The following is a 20,325-nucleotide window of genomic DNA, read 5'->3' as shown; positions in this document are numbered from 1 at the left end:
TTTTAGTCGGGCATAGGGCTTAAGCCCAAGTCACCCTATGCCTGGTTCCGCCGCTGCTCAACCGCAAAATCATGAAGATATGTTTTCTCAACAGAAGCTCTCTTGTACTACAAGACTATGACTTTGTCTAGGCCATATAATTAAGGAGGTGAGGAGCAATAATTATTTGGGGGTAGACCAAGGATTTCTTTGTCTAAAGCTTTTCTGCGTTCATCATTTGGAGCAGTACTGGTTCACACATCATAAAAAACAAGGGAACATACGAAGCCAATGCCATTTCTAATCGTTCGACGACCTGTGTGGGATGGCAGATGCAGGGCCGGCATCATATGGTGCGGAGAAAAAGCAACGGAAATGGCCAATGGGTCATTGTCCCCAACCGAAAACGGGAAGAAAAGAAAGTTGCCCATAGGAAATGGCAACGCATTGTTGCAGACTTGCAGTAGCTCACTGCAATTGCAGGTAACATAAAAGAGCTGTACCTGGTTGGTTAGAAGTATACAGATACACACATATTACACTATGACGTAGCAACTATCGTGCAATTATTATCGTATCATCAACGAAAAAGTTTTTGCTATCAGAAATGGAATGAATCAAATCTCAACCCAAAAAAGAAATATGAGCTACGTGCAGGCGGTTTCAACTACTACCTTTCTCCACCTAAAATATTACAGGATTGCATAATATATTCACAAAATTTGCCTGCTATTTCAAACAAAAGGTAGAGCATCGAAATGTTTTCACCTTCTGCTCCTAATCACACATTAATCTTATTTTATCTTAAATGCCCCTACATTTTACTCCCTCCATTTTATTTTGTAACACTTTCTATCCATGACTGATCGATACATATAATTTATATATGTGTATATCCATTAGCATATATATAATGGCTCTGTTGGAACAAAGAATTTTTGGAGAACTTTGAAGGTTTAGTTTTATACGAAAAAAAAACCTATATGGTCCTTTGGAGCAAAGGAAGGTCTCTTTCAAGGTCCCTTTAAGGATTTTCAACAGGAGTATTAACCTCTTGCAAAAATTCTTCTGTGCTAATATCTTTCTTCTTATTTCTGTATTTTCCCTGTACTCAATCCAAAATGTTATTTCTATTGTTTTCTTGTGTTTTTCCAATTAATAAGATTTAGTTTGATAGAACATTCTACTACTATTTGTTACTATTACTGTGTTTTCAGAATCCTTCTTTCTGAAAAGCCACATTTTTTAAAAAAATATTATATTGAAAAAAAGAAAGAAATAATAGCATATGCACACACTTTCAGGGTTTAAAAGCCCAGACAAGCCAACCCCAGCCTAAAAGAAAAAAGCTCCATCACTGTCACCACAAACTTTCCTCTCAAAAAATGAATGGAATCTGGAGGTAGCCTCCAGTGTCCTCAAGCTCACGCACAGAACAAACGAGGCGGTCACTCACGCCAAAACCAAAAAACCAAGCCTCTCCTGTCCTCTCCCTCTCCTCTCTCCTCGCAGGCAAGCAAGAGAAAAAGGCAAAACCAAGCCAGAGCGCAGCGCAGAGGGAAGGAAGCGTCCCCCACCCCCCAAAAACCACCAAACCCTACCACCGCCACCATTGGATCCCCTTGCAGCCTTGCTCCCCTAGAACCGAGCACGCATCGGGCGTCTTCGTGCCCGGTCCAAAGCTGGGGGAGCGAGCAATGCACACCAGAGTCATCAATGCCGTCCTCTTCACGGTCCTCGCCGTCCTCGTCGCGCTGATCCTGTGCTACTTCGCGGTGCGCTGTCGCCGGCGGCAGCGGCGGAGGGGGCGGCGCGGCGCCGTGCTGCCGTCGCACGGCGCGAGGGTGGACCGGTTCCAGTCGGGCGGCGGCGGCGGGTCCAGCGCGTACGGCGGCGGCGGCGGGGCGGAGGAGGCGCTCGTGAGGTTCCCCGGGGGCGAGGGGCTCACGGTGGCGGCGATCCTCGAGGCGCCCGGGGAGGTAGTGGCCAAGTCGGGCCACAGCACGCTGTACCGCGCCGGGCTGAGCGCCGGCGAGGCGGTGGCGCTGCTCCGGTTCGTCCGGCCGGTCTGCGCCGCGGGCGCCGAGGAGGCCGTGGCGGCGGCGCGGATCCTCGGCGTCGTGCAGCACCCAAACCTCGTGCCGATCCGCGCGCTCTACGTCGGCCCGCGTGGAGAGATGCTGCTTGTGCACCCGTTCTACGCCGCCGGCTCGCTCCGGCGGTTCTTGCAAGGTGAGTCCGTGTGCTCTCGTCTCATGCGTGCGCCTCGTATAATCTCCTTTGCTTTGCTTTCGAACCAAGGGAGCTTTGAGTAAGACTAATCATGTGAGAAAAATGCTTTTCTTGGAGTAATAATTAGTCGAACTTTATCAAGTTTTGCTAGCATGTAGCAGCCAACTTACAATAAAAAGAATGTGAAATTTAGCCGCTTCTTATTATCTAAAAGTTTAGATGCTTCATTATGTTGCTCATTGAGTTCGGTACTAAAAGCGTCGCAGGAAATAATGCTGTAAGGATTGAGCAATTTTTGTGGTGGGTAATATGTAACAGCCTTGCAGGGTGGATTTTTTTTTCTTACTTTTAGCCATGTGTCTTCACTGTTACACTTCGTGCTCTTGTCGTTAATCAGAGAAAATGACACCTCATAAAGCTTTTTCATAACTTTTACTGCTTGGTTGTTAGCTCTGTCACTTTACAGAACTTGATCTTTATTTTTCTTAGTATGCTTGGTTCACCTAGTTATACTTTCTCATATGTCAATTTGCGTGGTATGGTCCTCTGTCAAATTAACGTTTTGGTAGGAAACAAACTCTGTTTTTTCTCTCTTATTAAAGATCAATGCATCCTTAGGAGGTGTTTTTGGCATTGAAACTTCTCTGTGGCATTATGCTGGTGGTGCGCCTTAGCATCTCTGTCATCTTTCAGCTCTCTTTTTCAGGAAGTTGTTGATTCATATTCTGCGATTTGAACATGATCTATGCGGTGATCAGTCAGTTGGCTACATAGTGAAAGACCCGCATTGATGATGAGTCTCTTACAGTAAGATTTAGGCATGTTTTATTGCCAACAACTTTTCGATCTTATGGTGCTCAGTATTCGAAAAGGACAGTTTCAAAAATCTCTTTTGGTTGATCCATTCGAGCTGGTTACCTAGCCACAAATTTCTCATTTGAATTTTGGTTAGAAATTTTTGTTCCCAAGCTTGACCTGAAGGTTCTGAACTTAGTCAGTAGCCGTTTTGTTTACTTTCTTCAATTTTGAATTTGTACACAGCTCAGTCCAAAGCAAGTGATTCTTTGTGCTGGTAATACCATGAGATTTAGCCATTACTGATGACGTAGTGCTGGTGGATCAGTAGATTGGTCAGTTAGTGCCAATTCTTGAATGATGAATGTCTCTAAATCATGTTTGCATTTTCTGCACTTTCTGATCATCTGTTATTTCTGCCTGCAGAGGGAATCAATGTTTCACAGAGATGGGACATAGTTTGCAAGTTATCTGTTGGCATTGTCAAGGGATTGGACCACCTTCATACAGGATCACAGAAGCCAATAATCCATGGCAACCTTAAGACAAACAACATTATGCTTGATGCTGATTTTCAGCCGAGGATATCAGACTTTGGTCTCTACCTTCTGCTGAATCCTGCTGCTGCGCAACAGATGCTTGAATCTTCTGCAATGCAGGGCTATAAGGCTCCGGAGCTGATCAAGATGAGGGAAGCCACGAGGGAGAGTGATATCTACAGCTTGGGAGTAATTCTTCTCGAGATGCTTGCTCAAAAGGAGGCAGCAAACAGTAGCTCACCCAATGCCCGTGACATCCACCTGCCTTCTTCTTTCAAAGATCTAGTTCTGGAGAGGAAGATATCGGATGCATTCAGTTCTGAGCTAATCAAGCAAAGTAAGAACTCAGGCAAGGAGCAAAACCTAAATGGGTTCTTTGAATTGGCAACTGCTTGCTGTAACCCATCACCATCCTTGAGACCAGATACCAAGCATATACTCAAAACGCTTGAAGAAATTTCAAGATGATAAGTGGTGCAAATGGTCACCAGCATCCTATTTAGAAAGTGTTTCGTTATAGCAAGATAGCATTAGTATTTATGAGCGTATTATCCGTTTGTTATCTCGTGTGCTCAAGCATACAGCAGAGTTTGTACTGGGGAAATCCAGAAATGTGGAGAATGATGTACAATTCAGGAGAACCAGACATGTATAGTTTCCACCCAACCTTAAGGAACTCATATGAACAGTACAATGATGGTGCTTTAGATGAATGAGGCCATCCTAAAGAATTTTCTTCGTTGTTTTCTGCATGTCCTGAACCAATGATTATTCAAAGGTGTCTCCTGTCCTTGGTTATCGCACTGTCTATGGTCCGTCCTTGATTCGTTGTCATCAACGTTAGTTCAGTCTTTCCACAGACACTAGTGACCAAACACTGAAGTACGTCTTCTCTTTTGGGATCACTGAAGTAGTGACATCTTGTCAACTTCTCTTTATTGTTGGGGTGCAAGCCTCAAACATTCATTTCATCGCGGACCCGAGTGCGTCGACATCAGTAGCGATGTTGAAGTTACCGGTCACCTTGTCCTTGAAAGCTTTATACGCAATTCCTACAGTCAAATTTACATGCTAATGAAGATAGAATTACTATAGGAGCCACGATTTCGCTACTAATTCTAACAATATTTTTTTAACTATGTATGAGACTTTTTTAGAAGTACTACAAATAGCACATTAAAATGATAAAAATTCGATGTACGTCATCTCAAAACCATTTGATCAGGTTAGAACTTAAGAAGTAAAACTAACGGAATTTTGCCTATGAAGTGCAAGATGACAGCTGGCATTTTTTTTACTTGTTACCAAAATTTTACTACCTCTCCCTCGGGGCCAAAATCTGTTCAGTGCGTGAGAGAGACATGTAGTTGTTGTCTTATCACCACCATGTGGCCTCTGATACACCTAGAAATAGATTCCAATCATTCCGCGTGGCGTGTCCGATATATAGCGACGTAAACAGTTCATGCACATATCAGTACATAGCCAGAAAAGATAGCGCGAAATACAAACCTTCCCCCTAGAATTACAAGCGAACAAAAAAACTAAATTTCAAAATCTTCAAACTTCTCCATGTGCTATTGTTCCTGGCACGTGGTCACATCGTGCATTGCGCAAATCCCCAAAAGTCAGTCTGCAGTACGGCCTACAAATTTGACATCCTAATCCTATTCCTAATTGGTGTTCACAACTCAATTTAGTTTACATATACATGCCCTTCAGTTAACACATGTGATATTCCTAACACGGTCAAAAGAAAATGCCATACACCATGAATATGGTCACCATACACAGCAAAAAAATTATATATTCCAAAATGTTTCGGCTACAGTTATCTTTTGCATGAAAATGCTTGAAGCGATTCACCCGGATGTGCATAAATATACTTCATTGTCGCAAGGTTTCTTCTACAGAGCAGAGACGCCAAGTCGCAAACAGCCTCATAGGTATTGACGGAGGTTTTCACCGCTGACGGTCTCCATCTCTTTCACAATCTCCTGGGCCAGAGTCTTAACAGGGAGCTCCACATCCTCGAGTAACTCAGCAAGGAATGGGATGGTTTCCGGGAGGAGAACCACGTACTCCTCCTTCAGATGTTGGACCATGTACCTCACAACCTTCAGGCCGAGCATCTTGGGGCGAACTTTATCACTCCTTGTCCTCATCAGCACCTGCAGATTTGTGAAAACCCTAAGCCGAATGGACGTAACAAGCATTGAACTACCCTTAAGTACTGTAAGGATGGACAATTTTTTATGAAATGTGTTGGTCGATTTTGATGGGTACGAGTATTATTATTATAGACAGTTAAGTTAATGCATGTCTGATTCTCATTACTAAAAAAAATGAAACGCGAGTATATATTGCTTAGACCTCACCTCATGGTTAAGAGGCTTCCACAAAACATCTGACCGTGCAGTAACTGCCATTTGTCCCAAGCACAAAACAAGAGTTTCATCTACTTCATCAACGGATGGAGCTTCTGGAACTGATTCAAAATGTTCAGGTGGCTCCATAACAAACTGAGCAACAATAGGTTTCAAAAGACCCTGCAAACAACCAAAAAGCTATGTTATGATTGCATGGATTAGTTTACCACTGCTGCATGCTTCTTGGTCAAACCATGATGGTACTACAATGCAGAAACAGGAGCCATTTGATGAATATAGGTAGGGGCAAAACCAAAGAAAGACAATGCAATGACAGTATAAAATTTAAAATAAGTTGAACCTGAAGAATTGCCCATGCAACAAACTTTCTGGTGACTTGCAAAACCATTGCTAACTACGATAAGTGAACAACTAACAGCATGTAAACCTCATAAGTTATAAAGGATCTAACCTGGAAATTGGAGGAATCAAGGATCTTCTGGTCATTGTCATACATGAAACATTTGTATAAGGATTTCAACACCAGGGTCCTTAAATTCCACAGTTTTGGTCCTGATAAGTTATCTTTCTGTCCCACTTGAGCATATTCAAGTTTGGCTTTCTTCTTTTGCTTGGAACTGATCAAACCATCATCTTCTGATAGATATTGTACAGATCCCTCAAGCAGGTACTTGAAGTAAGGTACAAACAAGGACCTTTGGAGAAAAATGATATCAATATAAGGGAAAAAGGGAAACACATGCACAGAAGGTAGATGACAATATCATGCTTAAGTGGCAAGTAGTTAATACTTAATACTCCCTCCATCCCAAAATAATTTCATTTTCACTCCTCACACACCTACCAATAAAAAACTAAAAGACTAAAATACCCTCCACTTTATCAAATCCCAACACAATTATCCCTTACTTTATCTATTTCCAATGCATTTGTTCCTTACTTTCACAAACTTTAATACAATGCTTACTCAAAAATGAACTTAGTTTTGGGCAACCTACAATGGCAAAAAATGACATTATTGTGGGACGGAGGGAGTAACAGAATGCTGCCTTTGAAGACAAAAAATGAAGCAATAAGCAAATATAGGTGATTAGCTCAAGACCAGCAAGCTACCAAATCATGATCATGACCAATAGCAAAACTCAAATGAGATTGGAGCGTACTCAATTGGTCATAGTTCGATTTGGATCTAATCAAGTTCAAGTCAACACAAAATCATGACTACTGCTGCACTTATAGATGGGCGGATTTCTGGTACTAGGTCAGTTACTAATGGTGTACAAACGATGGTCATGAACCCACAACCAATATAAGATATTGGCATTGAAGTAAGGACGAAGCCAATCAGTTTTACAACTCAAAGAAGTTTCATCAGAATAGCAATATACAGTAAGCAGTAAGCAATAAGCAAATCTAGTAAGAAACGTGGTTTGCAATTCGAAACATATACCTATGTTTTTCAGCGAGGCTGTTCACCAACTTGTAGAAAACAATTGCACGGTCCAAACTTCTCTTTGATGTGGACTGATCAACTTCAGACTCTGCCCATTCAAGAGTACGAAGGAAAAGAGGCCTAAAAGTAGCCTCAGTAAGCTTCATTGTGAGAGTGGTTATGGCATGGATAATACTTTTCTCTACTGTAGCTATGTTCTTCAAGGAATCCAGATGTTGACGGCGGAGATCAAGAGCTACCAAGCAATGTTCATATACTTTTGTATGATAGGTTCCTACAGCCATCCGATCCATAGTACCAACTAGAGTAGAAAGCATTTCAAAAGCCAAGGACAAACTTGCTTCTCCACATTTAGTAGCACCATTGTACAGATTAAGTAAAGGTGAAAGCATAAGTCGAACCTGCAATACCAAAATTTTGATTAGATGCAAGTAGGAATCCAGTTCACTGTAATAATTCAAGATATGCTAAGATATAACATACTGGAACTTTCTCAGCCAGTAACTGCCGAACATCTGCTGCTTTTGCATCCAATTTTTCATCTATTTGAGAAGCACACTCTGGATGCAATACCACCAAATCCAGAATTTCTTCGAGATATGGATTAACAAAATCACCAAGCTTTTTGACAATCACCTCGACAGTTGTCAATACAGACAATAATACAGGTATAGCTTGATTAGAAAGTTTAGCATCAGTTTTACTGGAACTGTGTGCATATTTTCCACTAGGACAAAATGATACTTTGTGTGATATTTGCAGCATATTTTTCATGATTGATGGAAGCTGAGGTAATGCTTTTGATCCTAGCACATTTATAAGAGAACCCACGGTATGAATTGACCTACAGGAAGTAACAGCATCACTGGAGCTGATGTGATTTGTGATTTTCACAATGCACTTGCTATATGCAGGATTATCAGAGGGGTATTCTTTAGCCAGTGTTTCAAGTGAAGAAATAGCAGAAATTTTCACTGAACTGTCTGAATCAATCTCTCTGTCAACCAACTCTAGAATCTTAAAGCACAAGTCACTGAAAAAAGGCGCAGAGCTCTTGTCCACTTGAGGTGCAGTAGCAGGAGAGCTATCATTAACTTTTCTTGCTTTCTTTTGTTTTTTCTGGATCAAGCTATTTCCCTTTGCAGTTTCGCACAATATTCCAAGTGCCTGTTTGATAAATATACACGTCATTTCAATCGCATGGAGCCAAAGTTGCCTGAAGTGATTTAATAATTGAAAAGTATTACATAACACATAGAACCAAGGTGCATTTTAGTCTTTAACAGAAGTTACCTTTCTTTTGACAACACTTCTTGAATGTTCTAACATCCGGCTAATCCCTTTGAAATACGTTGAAGCACTCATCCAGCCTGTGATCACTTTTAGAACTGTATTTGCAGAATCTCTAAGTTCTTTTATAGCATCACCAGAAATGTCATTTTTTTTCTCTCTGACAGCCACAGTGCACAGGACAACTTCCTCCATAAGCTCTCCAAGAGAACCCTAGAACAGACAGACGAATATGCAGAAAATATAAATATCAAGCAAAAAACAGTGAGAAAAATCCATGATTAAATAAAACAATCATGATATTTAACCAAGTAAAATACCTGGATAGAGCTAGCAGCTTCCTCAGAATCAAGGTCAAAAATCAACTCTGTATCTTGCAGCTTAAATAAGATAACTTGCATCCCCAAATGGAGCATAGGAAGCAAATTTTGTTTCTCGTGCACCCTGATTTCTTGTAATAGCTTAGAAAGACAATGTATCCATAATTTATATGAGTATTGGTTGGTTATATTGACTGCCAAACCATACTCCCACTCTAGTGGCATGGCTCTCAAGGATAGGACATAATTGCAGCCCTGGTGTTTGGGAGAATGAGAAATCCGGCCAGTCAATGAGTGCAACAGATACATGATAACGGTGCTCAGACATTTTTTTTCTCCTAGCGTCCTTTAAACAGTACAAGTAAATGTAGTTAGGCACTAACTACCAAGAATGAAAATGTGAATGTCTATGAAACCCAAGATAGATGATACCTCAAAAGGTAAAGCATGAGGGTAAGACGCCTGTGTTCAGCAACATCAGCCAAAGCTTTAATGAATATCTACAACAATATTAACACATAATCTATCACCCATTGTTTTATTCACAGTGAAATGTAAAAAAACAGGGAACTTCAAGGAAAATTACAGAACCTCGAGAAGTTTTTCTATACTTGTGATCCTTGCTAACCAACATGGGACTAAAACAGATAGTAAATCCTCCAAAATGCGTTGCGAGTGGCTATCATCCTTCAACACAGAAAAGAAGAAAAATGTGCAATAAATAAACCATACAAGGCACTGAGAATATGAAACGAAACATTTAGGGCACCTTTGGAACATATGACTAAAAAGCACAGGAACATGAAAAACATGGAAATTGGGCTGGCATGCCAATACAATCCCCAAGAATCTAAAAATACAGGAATGGCAAAGTTGTGTTGTTTGAGTGCTTCACAGTCACTAGGATCAAAATAGTACAGGAATTTGGAGAGAGTGACACAAGAGTTTTTTTTTTTCCAAGAGCTTAGTTCCTCCAAAGTCCAAATGCCATTACATAGGAATTTCAAAGAGTATTCCTTTGTTCCAAAGGAGCACATAGGGAAATCTTCCAAAGGATTCACATCCTACAAAACTCCTCTAAGAAACATTTGTTGCAAAGGAGCCCTTAAATATAAGTTTTATAGACAGAGAAATTCCTGAAATGAAGTTCTATAGACAACAAACTGCACTAGGATCAAATAATCCTAACAAATTGCACAAACCTGTTTCACTGCATCCCCAATAGTGACAAACAAATCGTCAATACTTTCTGAAAGAAGTTCTGGGGAAACCCTTGCTAATGAAGCAATCAATGAGAACCCACGATTACGGATTCCCAGATCTTTAGTGGATTGTATACAATTAATAAGGAGATTTATATCTCCACAGCTGAATGGTGCATCCTGCACAAACATATGTAACCCATGAAAATCAAAAGCAGAAATATGAGAAGGCATACAATAGTTTTTTTTTCATGAAAGATGACAAGAGTAAGCAGTGAAATACTTGGTGACCAGCTTGTAGTGTATCCGTAATATCTTTGAGAATAAGTAGTACCAATTGCTGGGCTTCTATCATGAGATTTGATAAATCATCGGTTACAGAAGAGGCATCATGGCTTTTGTTATACTGGCAAACTATCCCTGAGACCCATTGAACAGAGAGAAGTTTCGATAACAACTGGAAAAGTGGTGGTAGTAAACATGGCCTGCAAGGTGGCAAAACATTAAGTCATCCAAAATATAAAATACGGGAGTCACCCCCCCCCCCCCCCCAACACACACACACACTCTCCAAAGAAAAAATGTTTTCGTTGTAACAGACCTTTGAACTACATCCTTCTTAAGAAATAAAATATCTAGAAGAGATACAAGAACAAGAGCTGTAGGTTTTGCTCCAAATAAATCATTAAAGTTCTTGAATATGTCACAATTCAGATCCACTTCTCTCTTTATTCTTTTTGAATTCGATTTTTTATCACCTTGCGCTGCAATAGATTCAATAAATTTCACTGCTGTGGAGGCGTGAACCTGCCATAAGTAGAAACAGGTGAGGTAAGTATTAATAGAAGCCATATAAAGAAGCTGATATCCAATACCTATGCATTAATGTATATACAAGCTTAGGGAAAACACTGTTTCGTTTTACTATTGTTTTGGCTTTTCAGCCAGTAGTAACCCTGAAAACAGCTTAGGGAAAACACCATTTCCTTTTTTACTATTGTTTTTTGCTTGTAATAAAAAATTATTGATATATTCCCTCTAGTCACAATAACATGTTCTTTTGCACGTCAGCAGTCTCCAAAATACAACTTTGATGAATAATTTCCATTGCAATATATTTGTAAAATCAAATAAAACTGTAATATCATGAAGAAACTTTTCAAGGTATTGATACTTACAATTTTTAAAATTTTTAACAAGTGTGCCCAGAAACGAACAGTTTTGGGGACAAAGTAGGGGGGATGGATGTGCACTATTTGTATATATATATTTTTCTAGTGACAGCCAGTTAATGAGTTAATACTGTTTTTCAATAAAGGAACCACATTCAAAATATGATTTGCAGGGGAGTATATTGTCCATTAATGTTAGAAATGTAGAAAAGGAAAATTGAGGGACAGAAATACTAACATTAATTCGCAGCAGAGCATCTCGTGCTGCATTTCGTATTTCAGTGTTTTCCGTTCGAAACATAGAGACAAGGTGCGCAAATACTTTTTCCTGCAATTTTTTTAAAAAAAAACTAGATTAGTTGATCTACTAGTACATGAAAGATAAGTCACATAAGGTAAAAAGGGTAATATGTAGAGATACAATTCAAAATCAAACATATGGTGAAGGAGATATACATTTTTAAGAACGAGTGCATGTCAAAGAAGATAGCTAAACTAGTTAAGGATGCTCTATGGCACAGAAAATGGTGAAGTATAATTAGGACAATTGAATGTAGAGAATTTGGTGACTACGAGTAGAGGATAACACAAGGTAATGGTAGTTTCTCACTACAAAATACAAACAACTTGATAAGGTAGTTAGGAATGAAGGTCGTACATCACAGCTAGAGATCCATCTAATGCAAATTCAAGTTCATTAACAGCTTTCCTTTAGAATGTAGGATGGCAATACAATGTCAAATTATAAAGTGAAAAAGGAACCTTGGTATCATTCTTCAAAAAATCAAAGAATACTGGTTGAAGAGCTTGCAGTGCAGTAACACATGGCATAACAACAACAGGATCTTCTCTAGTTGAAACATCAATCTGCAGTTTTATACTGTCAGAGCTAACCACAGTAGTCAGTATATAAACTTAAGTTTGTACAGAATTGATGGTTTCCTCACCATTAAAACTTTCAACAGAGCTTCAGATGTTTCAGAACTAATGTTTGCACAATCAGAAACCAAGAAAAATACCTACATAAAAACCGTAAATCATCAGCAACAAAGATGTGCCATGGTACATGTTATGTTGCTGGATAGCCATGAGAACTGCACATGGAGTGATGGACACAGCCTAGGCAAGGGGTGGTGGCACACTTACCTGCAACAGCAAGCACAAGATTTGTATTTCATGGGTGGACATGACCTGCCTAGACTCATGCCCACTCTGATACTGATTGCGTCGATCCAGAAGATCATAGAATAAAGACTTCACATCTTCTACATCAAACAAGATGCTTCCTATTCCTTTCAGCATTGACAAAACCATGAACTGCAACATATATTTATTTCAAAAAAAATCAACTGCCATCCAAGCCAATATAATCACTTTGGGACTCAACATGTGTTATATATCAACTTGCATCTACATACTCCACATTGCAGAACAACTGACCTTTCCACGAGAAGAGAGCTTCATACCAGAGCGCAAGATGAAATGAAGGATAGCACCTTTTGTTGACTGGTCAAATCTGTAATAGATAAAAGAATTAGCCTATGCTCCCATTAACAAAGCAACTAGAGATCAGGTAATTGAGAATTAATCAAATTAACAGTAGGAAAAATATGCACGAAATATGAGAAGATTTGACACTTGACAGATCAATCTGAAAAGAATCAAGTTACCAACATAAGCATTCGCCATTTGCCTGGTTAAGCAGAAGGGTGTGTCTGCTTGGACATGATTATGACTGTGCATACGGGGTTGCAAAACCCAACAAACATGTAATGGACATGATTTGTTACAACCAGGGAAGTACAAAATACACTAATATAGTTGTGTTCTACAAAACGAGAGAATCAATTGAACATGCAAGCACACTATTAAAATATACAAAGTTCAACAGGAAAGAGCCTTTTTTTGTTCTGAGGATACTAATGTGATGTATTAGTGTATTACCATACGTGTATTTAACTTAAACAGCTAAGATGGCAATGACCTGCCCATTCGCCTTTAAATAACCCACTCTACTGCAAGCTAGCGAGCTTTAGCTCAAACTGATTTTAAGAGCATAAGTGACCAACGTTAGTTAAAGAGATATCATGTAATATCAACACAAACTCAAGTGTGATCAATAAAAATGAACCGATTGAATTTTGGAGGAGAAAGGAACCAGGATAACCTCTCATGAAGATTTTCAGGGACCATTAAATCTTGACGTGGGCTCAACATAGACGAAATATAGGCAGGTAGAAATGTCGCATCTGAGGATATCATGGTCTTTTGGTTAACCAGTGACCCAACGAAAACACCGAATGTTGGGGACAACATGCATTTAGGCAATTTGCTGTTGTTTCCTGTTCATATGTTAATTACAGATAACAAAGGCTGGTGTCAAATTCCTCAAGATGAAAATAAATATGACAGGTAAGCAGGTGACCAGACCATTTCTTGAAAGTGATGAGCTCCACCGCTGCCACACCATAAATAGCCCCTCAATGCATTTGAGAGCAGAGGACCTTACATTCTACAAAAACACAAAACGAACACATTCAGTACACTAAGCAGATGTACAGCCAGCAAAAGGAAAAAACAGCTTATAGTTACAACAGAAATGACATTTTCTACATAACGTTAGGAATACCTTGTTTTCATGAGCAAGTGGGAGCATAACAAGAGGAAAGCCAAGTAGAAGCTGCATACATAAGCTTTCATCCAAACTACTAGTTTCAGACAAAGCACATGAAGAACAAATAGAAGCAAGCATAAGAAGACTCTCTACTTGAACTTCAGCTGAAAACCCTACATAAAAGTCCATAAAGAGTGAACCGCTTGATGGAATAAATGATATGAATAAAAAGAATAGAAGAGCAATCAAACAACATACTAATTGCTAGTCAGTAGCCACCAATGAATTATAAAATACTAATAGAGAACAATATCATAGTTTGTCAATCTATTTCAACAAGATATGGAGGTGAAATGGTTGTAAAATGGGACAGAAAACAGACACACCAAACTGAAGGCAAAACACAAAGGTCAGACAAAAGCATGACCCCAGAAGTCAAAAGTTGTCAAAGTTTTTCACCTATCAATTAACTGCAATATAAAAACAAGATGAGTTTAGGTAAGACAATAATTGTAACAAACCTTCATCTACAAAGTATTTGGAGATAAAATGAAAAGGTGCCCTGGTGCAGTTAACCATTAAATACTGTAGATGCTTCTGGAAGTTGTTTTTCCCAGTTGATGTGATGAAGAAGAGAAACCAATCATCAAGCAATGTATTTCCAACATCATTAATCTGCATAAAAGATATATATATTGAAGCTGGAGTTTGAAATAATCAGCATTCAAAAGAAAAAAGATGAAGATATTTTTGGTTAGTAGTTGTATACCATAGTACTCTGCTTGGTATAGAATGACAGTACTCTTAGAATACCCCAAAATATGCATACAAGAATTCTGGTATTCAATGCCTCTGGGTCGTTATTGGAAATATGCTTCACCAGTTCTGTAATGCACTTCTCAAGCTTGTCAATGCTTATCTGCGTAAGCAAACACAAAAGGTCTGAGGCCTGAGGCCTACATGCTAGGCCAATCTTCCAAGTTGCAACACAAAATAGTAAATTAAATCAGAAGTACCTCATCACCAACACAATCATCTTTTGGTGTTATTTGACACCATTCGTTCTTGAGAACAGGCAGACAAGCTTGGCACAGACTCATTTGCATGTCCAAAACTGCCCAGAAGAAACAACACATTAATTCTTCATTTCGTCTGTGTTGCTAGCATGGCTTAATAGATGGTAGGAAAAAGTTTCGCATTAGCCGTACGCTAACTATAGTTTGTGAGATCTTTTGACCTGACGCATGCCAAGGCAAACAGATTCTAGCATCAAATCTACTTTAACATAAAGTCAGAATCTTTCTTTACGCTAATTGGAGGTTTCCTCCGAAGCACCAGTATTAATTTGAGAAGGCCAGAAGGCTAGAAATTCACATGTTAACAAAACAAATTTAAATGTCTGTTTATAATATCTATGGCTGAGGTCAGATATAGCAGAATACATGTACTACTGACAAGCAAAGTCTTCTGTGATATGCATATGACTATTATGGATTCAACTTGAACTGATAATTGCAAGCAATAAGTAGCAAAATCCTTCCGTCAGAAAAAAGTAGTAAAGTCCTTTTTGTAGCACATTAAGCACACTATATATAAATTTAGTTTGGAACTATATAGCCCATACATAGCCTGCTAGACAGCTAATCATACTCGCTAACTGCAAGGGCAAGACAATCATATCTGTTAGGACTTAAAGAGTGACTTATAACTGCATCCATTACAGGGTTATTAGAAATGGTACAGCATAGCTGTAGATGCAAAGATGGGCATACCTCCAGTAGGAGCAAGCAGTGCCTGCAATATTATGAGTAGAAACGAAGTTCTAGAAAATGCACTTCTTTTTCCAGCATCAGCCAACCATTCCACATGCTTATTTGGGTTCGCAAGGAGAGTTTCAGAAAGTGCTTTGATATTCTTCATATTAATGGAAGCTACAGACTCTGAACTGATGCTCTGTGACAATATAATAAGAAATGTAACTACTAAATGATTAAATAGAAGGGGAAAATTCACATGTTTTGATAGCAATAGATATGGAAACAAAAGATTTTTTTTATCAAAGAAACAAAAGAATTTTCCATTCATAAAAGTAATTATTGCCACATCTAGCCAAATGTTTACAAGAGTTCAATGGATAAGATGGACACAAATCAATCTTGCCAGACTTCACCTTCATTCTATCATTTGTGATCGCATTGCATACAAGTGAATTACTTGTATAAAATTCCCATTGTATACTCTTTGCTAGCTCCAGGGCCTTCAAATTTACCCTGACGGTCTGCATTTCCAATTCAACATTGAAGTGAGAAAAGGTGCAGGAAAGTTGTTAAAAAAAAAAAGCAAAGCAGATAGTGATGGAAGAGGCCTAGTTAACCTTTGGGTGAACAATGATGAGATGAAATACTACTACCGCGATGTCCTTTGCATGTTCAATATAATGCAATGGATATTCTGTAATTATCTTTTCCAGGCATGTAACAGCAACATCACAAGCCTTTGATGCTTTTGGACCACCTAGATTAGCAAAAACAGGTATGTGGTATTGTCAGAAAAATAATAAAGGTAATGCATGTGCAGGATATCTCACATTACATTTTCCAAAAAACAGATCACACCAAGGTTAAACATAGGAGAATAAACCAATACGCAAGAAGGGAAACTTAATGGGAAGAAATCTCAATTAATCTGTACTGAAGAATAAGTGCTGTAAAATAACAACATTGATTCACTTAATATTTTATTTTGCTTTTCTAAGTGGGTCAGGGGCACAAAACATAGTCATTATACTTTATTGAAGCTTTGATCTCCTCCAACAGTTTGACATCTTACAGACACATAGGTATAGCCTAGTATTATCGTAAAACTTTTCATGAAAAGTAGACCACACTAGCTATGAACATGACCCACCTTTGTGAATGATGTTGATGCATTTGGTTAGCAGATCATCATACACTTTCAAAAGCCTATTGGGACTGGCAACAGCAGCCAGTCCTTCTATGGATAAGGCAGCTTGAACAACACTTAGATCATCGTCATACATATTGTGTACTATTGCATCTTGCATGTTGATTAAGTTCTGCAGTAACCCATAAAAAACAACAGAGCCAGTAGGTCAACATTTGAACAATGAAAGCTCTAAACACAATATACAGTACGTGGACACAATATAGTCCAAGATTACCTGTGGATTTAGATTATGGTTCTTAAAGATGTTGGATGTAGCAATTTTTGAGAGAGCAGATGTACGGACCTCAGCCTGCATCATGAACAGAACAGTTTGAACTGTAGCAAATACCAGAACATATAACGAGCAACCTAACTTGGCCAAATGACTGCAGATAGCTAATTATTCATGTCTTTCAGACATGCATGAACGCTCAGCCGGGGGAGCAAATTATTCATCATTAATGAATCATGACTCGAGTAGGCACAAGAAAAGTATTTGAGAAAATAGATGTAAACACGACATTTCAATTGAAGATTAAAAAAATTCCACCAAATTAACTGTATCAGAACATACCTTTGGGTGATCCAGACTGAACCAAATGTTAGAATCAGATATTTCAATTGGCACACCCTTGCTTTCATCAAACACTAGGCCCAACAAGTTGGAAGCAAAATCCTCTCCAATTGTGTTAACTTCAGAGTTCTAATGAATCAATATTTTGTATCAGCATCAGAAGATAGAAAAAAGGAAGTAAAAACCAGAACATAGAAACAAGAAGCTACATAGGTGACAAGTTTGCCAGCTTGTACCTCAAGAAATTTATGGATAGCATCGCGTAGTTCCTTTGGATATTTTTTTCCAATTGCATTCAAGGTTTTCTTTGCCCATAGACCTGATGAGGAATAGCAAGATAGTTGCAGTTAGGATAAAATTGACTTCTATATGATCGTTTACTAATGAGATAGATGGTATATAAAAAGCAGAAAGCATATACATATGATGGGCATTGAAGTGTGCACAAAGAGGACAACAAAAAAAAAACACTTGATCAATTTAACAGAATGAAGCAGATTTAATAACCACCTGTGCGGTTCATATCAATGTTTTCTGCTGCCTGAGGTGCCTTGACACAGTGGCATAGAACCTTGGACACAATCCTTTCAACAAAATTCTCTATATGTAGAGTCTCAACAATTTCAATCAGGTGTGAGTGGCATGAACCATTGGAAAAACTGTTCACATGTTATACAGTCATAAGTAATGCAATGCCAATATGAAAGAAATTTACAAAAAGAATCCATAAAAGAATCACCTGTAACCAACCAATGATTCAACATAAAGCCTAATAAACCTTTCAATGTTGAACTCACTGCATAACACAGAAAGGATACCAGAAATATCCCTGGAAAACAAATAAAAACAAATGAACCACTGCTGAGTGCTAGCAAAAAAGGAGAAAAATAAGAGACAAAATATACATGTAATGTGTGCATAGCAAAAACAAAACCAAAAGATAACCTTACCTGATGTCTTTCAGAATCAACAATGTCTTCTTCGGGAAATCACTGACTGATTGTGACTGCAAAAATAAAGGATGGGTGTCAAACTTTCTAGATAACATTTATATTGGCATATTAAGCACAAAGAACAGAGGATCCAGTACTCAGTTTAAGTGTTCTTATGAGAAAAAAAAGTACTATGATGAAACCTGAACAAGACTTATAATAGCCATCACTGTAACACGGATCCATGGTAAATCAATCGAGTCCAGTGCATCATGCTGTGCAGCCCTTGCAACAAAGAAGATCAAATTCTGAACAAGTTTTGGGGCTAGTGTTGCTCGTGTTGCCAGTACTCCAATAATCATCAGCGCGCCAGCCTGATCATAAAGCAATTGTCACAATGAAATAGTTCATTTAGAAAGAAACAATAACATCAGAGTAAGAAATCAATCTTAGTAAAAAGGATTAAGTGAGTCATCATAACTCCACTGAGTTATGCATGTTCCAACCTAACCTTATAATCCTGGTCTCCCTTCATTGCAGGATTAAGTGAGTCAAACACAAATCCCAACACCCTCTGCACTATATCCGTGTCAAGCTTGGGGATAGCACCCAAGCACTCCACAATCACTGCAGTGCAAAAGCAGACAACTGTTCTCGAGTGATGGAATTCCTTTGTTGGTGCAGCCTGGGAATGAACACAAACATGAACTACTGAGCCCCAAAAGCAAGGCATAAGTCACTAATAGAACAAGTAAAAAAATCACAACATACATAGTTGCAAAGGGTCTCCAGCACAGCCTGATCACGGATGCACTGTTGCACCATTACACTCCTGGGTGGGGGTGCACCAGAAGACTTGATGGCATCGAGAAATGCCCACTTACTATTCCTATAAATCAACTCATCAAGAAGACATAAGCGAATATAACATATGGATCAAAAAAAAGCTTCGAATAAAGTCTAGAGCTTTCACACTTACCCCAAGTTAATCAACTGAACAATCCGAACAAATGCATGTGTATCATGATACGGCAATGCACATAGCAGCAACTCATCCAAGTTGTATACGTGCACACTACATCAACATTTCCACCAGGACAACAGAATAAGCTAGAGATCATATCAAATCATTAGAAAGTAACTCAGTTCAGTTCATACAGGTATCGCCGGATAAGGTACTCGACGGTCCATAGAGCAGCTGGGAGCTGCAAATAGCCAGCCAGAAGACGAAGGTAGGAGGAGATTGACTTGTTGAGCTTGCCATTCTCTTTGGAAGTTAGCTGCTCGCGGTTCACCTCAAGGCTAGTCTCGCTGAATAATGTGTCACGGTACCTCCGGAATCTCTCGTCCACACTACCAAGGTGATCCAACCCTAAAAATATTACATGATTCAGGTATTGAAACGTTGCAAGGGAAGAGAGGCGTTCGATACAAGTGATGTCCAAGCGAACTGGAGACTGAGCTAGACAAGCTGAAGCAAATCAAGGAACAGTAAGAAGCTTGGGTCGAACAGGCTGGTGGTTAGGTTTTTACCAGAGAGGGCGTTCGGGAGGATGGAGCGGAGGTCGATGTCGGCAGCCTCCTTGGGGTCGAGGAGCACGGACGGCCGGGTGATGGGCCGGCGAGCAGGCTCGGGCGCCGCGCCGGCCGCCGACTTGATGGCCTTCAGCTGCGACTCGATCGAAGCCATCGCCGCTGCGTCCGTGTGGGGAGGCACAGGAAGCGGTTGGGGTAGCGCCGCTGCGGGGGTCGCCGCCGCTAAACCCTAAACCCTGCGCGGCGTGGCGGCGGAGGCGGAGGCGGCGGCGGCGGCGGCGGGAGATGATGGTAGTCGTCGGTAGCGTGGTGGTGTTGTAAGGTTTGGGGATTAATGGGCCTAAGAGAGCC

At 39.6% G+C, this 20,325-nt stretch overlaps 2 protein-coding genes across 2 annotated transcripts; one reads left to right on the top strand and one right to left on the bottom strand.

Annotated features, from left to right (window-relative positions):
• Positions 1 to 1,389: 1,389 nt before the first annotated feature.
• Positions 1,390 to 4,342, top strand: LOC102700894 (putative kinase-like protein TMKL1). The gene is made up of 2 exons (XM_040522918.1): positions 1,390 to 2,211; positions 3,433 to 4,342. The coding sequence occupies exons 1-2, from the start codon at positions 1,677 to 1,679 to the stop codon at positions 4,011 to 4,013; spliced, it is 1,116 nt and encodes a 371-aa protein (XP_040378852.1). The 5' UTR covers positions 1,390 to 1,676; the 3' UTR covers positions 4,014 to 4,342.
• Positions 4,343 to 5,102: 760 nt separating this feature from the next.
• Positions 5,103 to 20,285, bottom strand: LOC102700619 (uncharacterized protein At3g06530). Its single transcript, XM_006653581.3, has 39 exons — positions 19,972 to 20,285; positions 19,597 to 19,810; positions 19,418 to 19,513; positions 19,210 to 19,327; positions 18,950 to 19,123; positions 18,642 to 18,812; positions 18,457 to 18,512; positions 18,246 to 18,335; positions 18,017 to 18,165; positions 17,743 to 17,825; positions 17,507 to 17,635; positions 17,168 to 17,242; positions 16,894 to 17,062; positions 16,361 to 16,500; positions 16,157 to 16,264; positions 15,759 to 15,939; positions 15,003 to 15,100; positions 14,756 to 14,905; positions 14,508 to 14,661; positions 14,002 to 14,159; positions 13,803 to 13,884; positions 13,540 to 13,714; positions 12,813 to 12,888; positions 12,519 to 12,689; positions 12,320 to 12,391; positions 12,135 to 12,239; positions 11,611 to 11,700; positions 10,802 to 11,007; positions 10,484 to 10,685; positions 10,201 to 10,380; positions 9,590 to 9,685; positions 9,431 to 9,498; positions 8,999 to 9,344; positions 8,682 to 8,891; positions 7,872 to 8,555; positions 7,386 to 7,789; positions 6,387 to 6,630; positions 5,924 to 6,094; positions 5,103 to 5,716 (listed from the first exon to the last, which is right to left on the bottom strand). Exons 1-39 carry the CDS (start codon positions 20,126 to 20,128, stop codon positions 5,486 to 5,488), a joined length of 6,483 nt encoding a protein of 2,160 aa, XP_006653644.1. The 5' UTR covers positions 20,129 to 20,285; the 3' UTR covers positions 5,103 to 5,485.
• Positions 20,286 to 20,325: the final 40 nt, after the last annotated feature.

The sequence above is a fragment of the Oryza brachyantha genome, chromosome 4 (genome assembly GCF_000231095.2).
Source record: "Oryza brachyantha chromosome 4, ObraRS2, whole genome shotgun sequence".
Lineage (NCBI taxonomy): Eukaryota > Viridiplantae > Streptophyta > Magnoliopsida > Poales > Poaceae > Oryza > Oryza brachyantha.
This window is presented reverse-complemented; position numbering and strand designations above follow the sequence as displayed.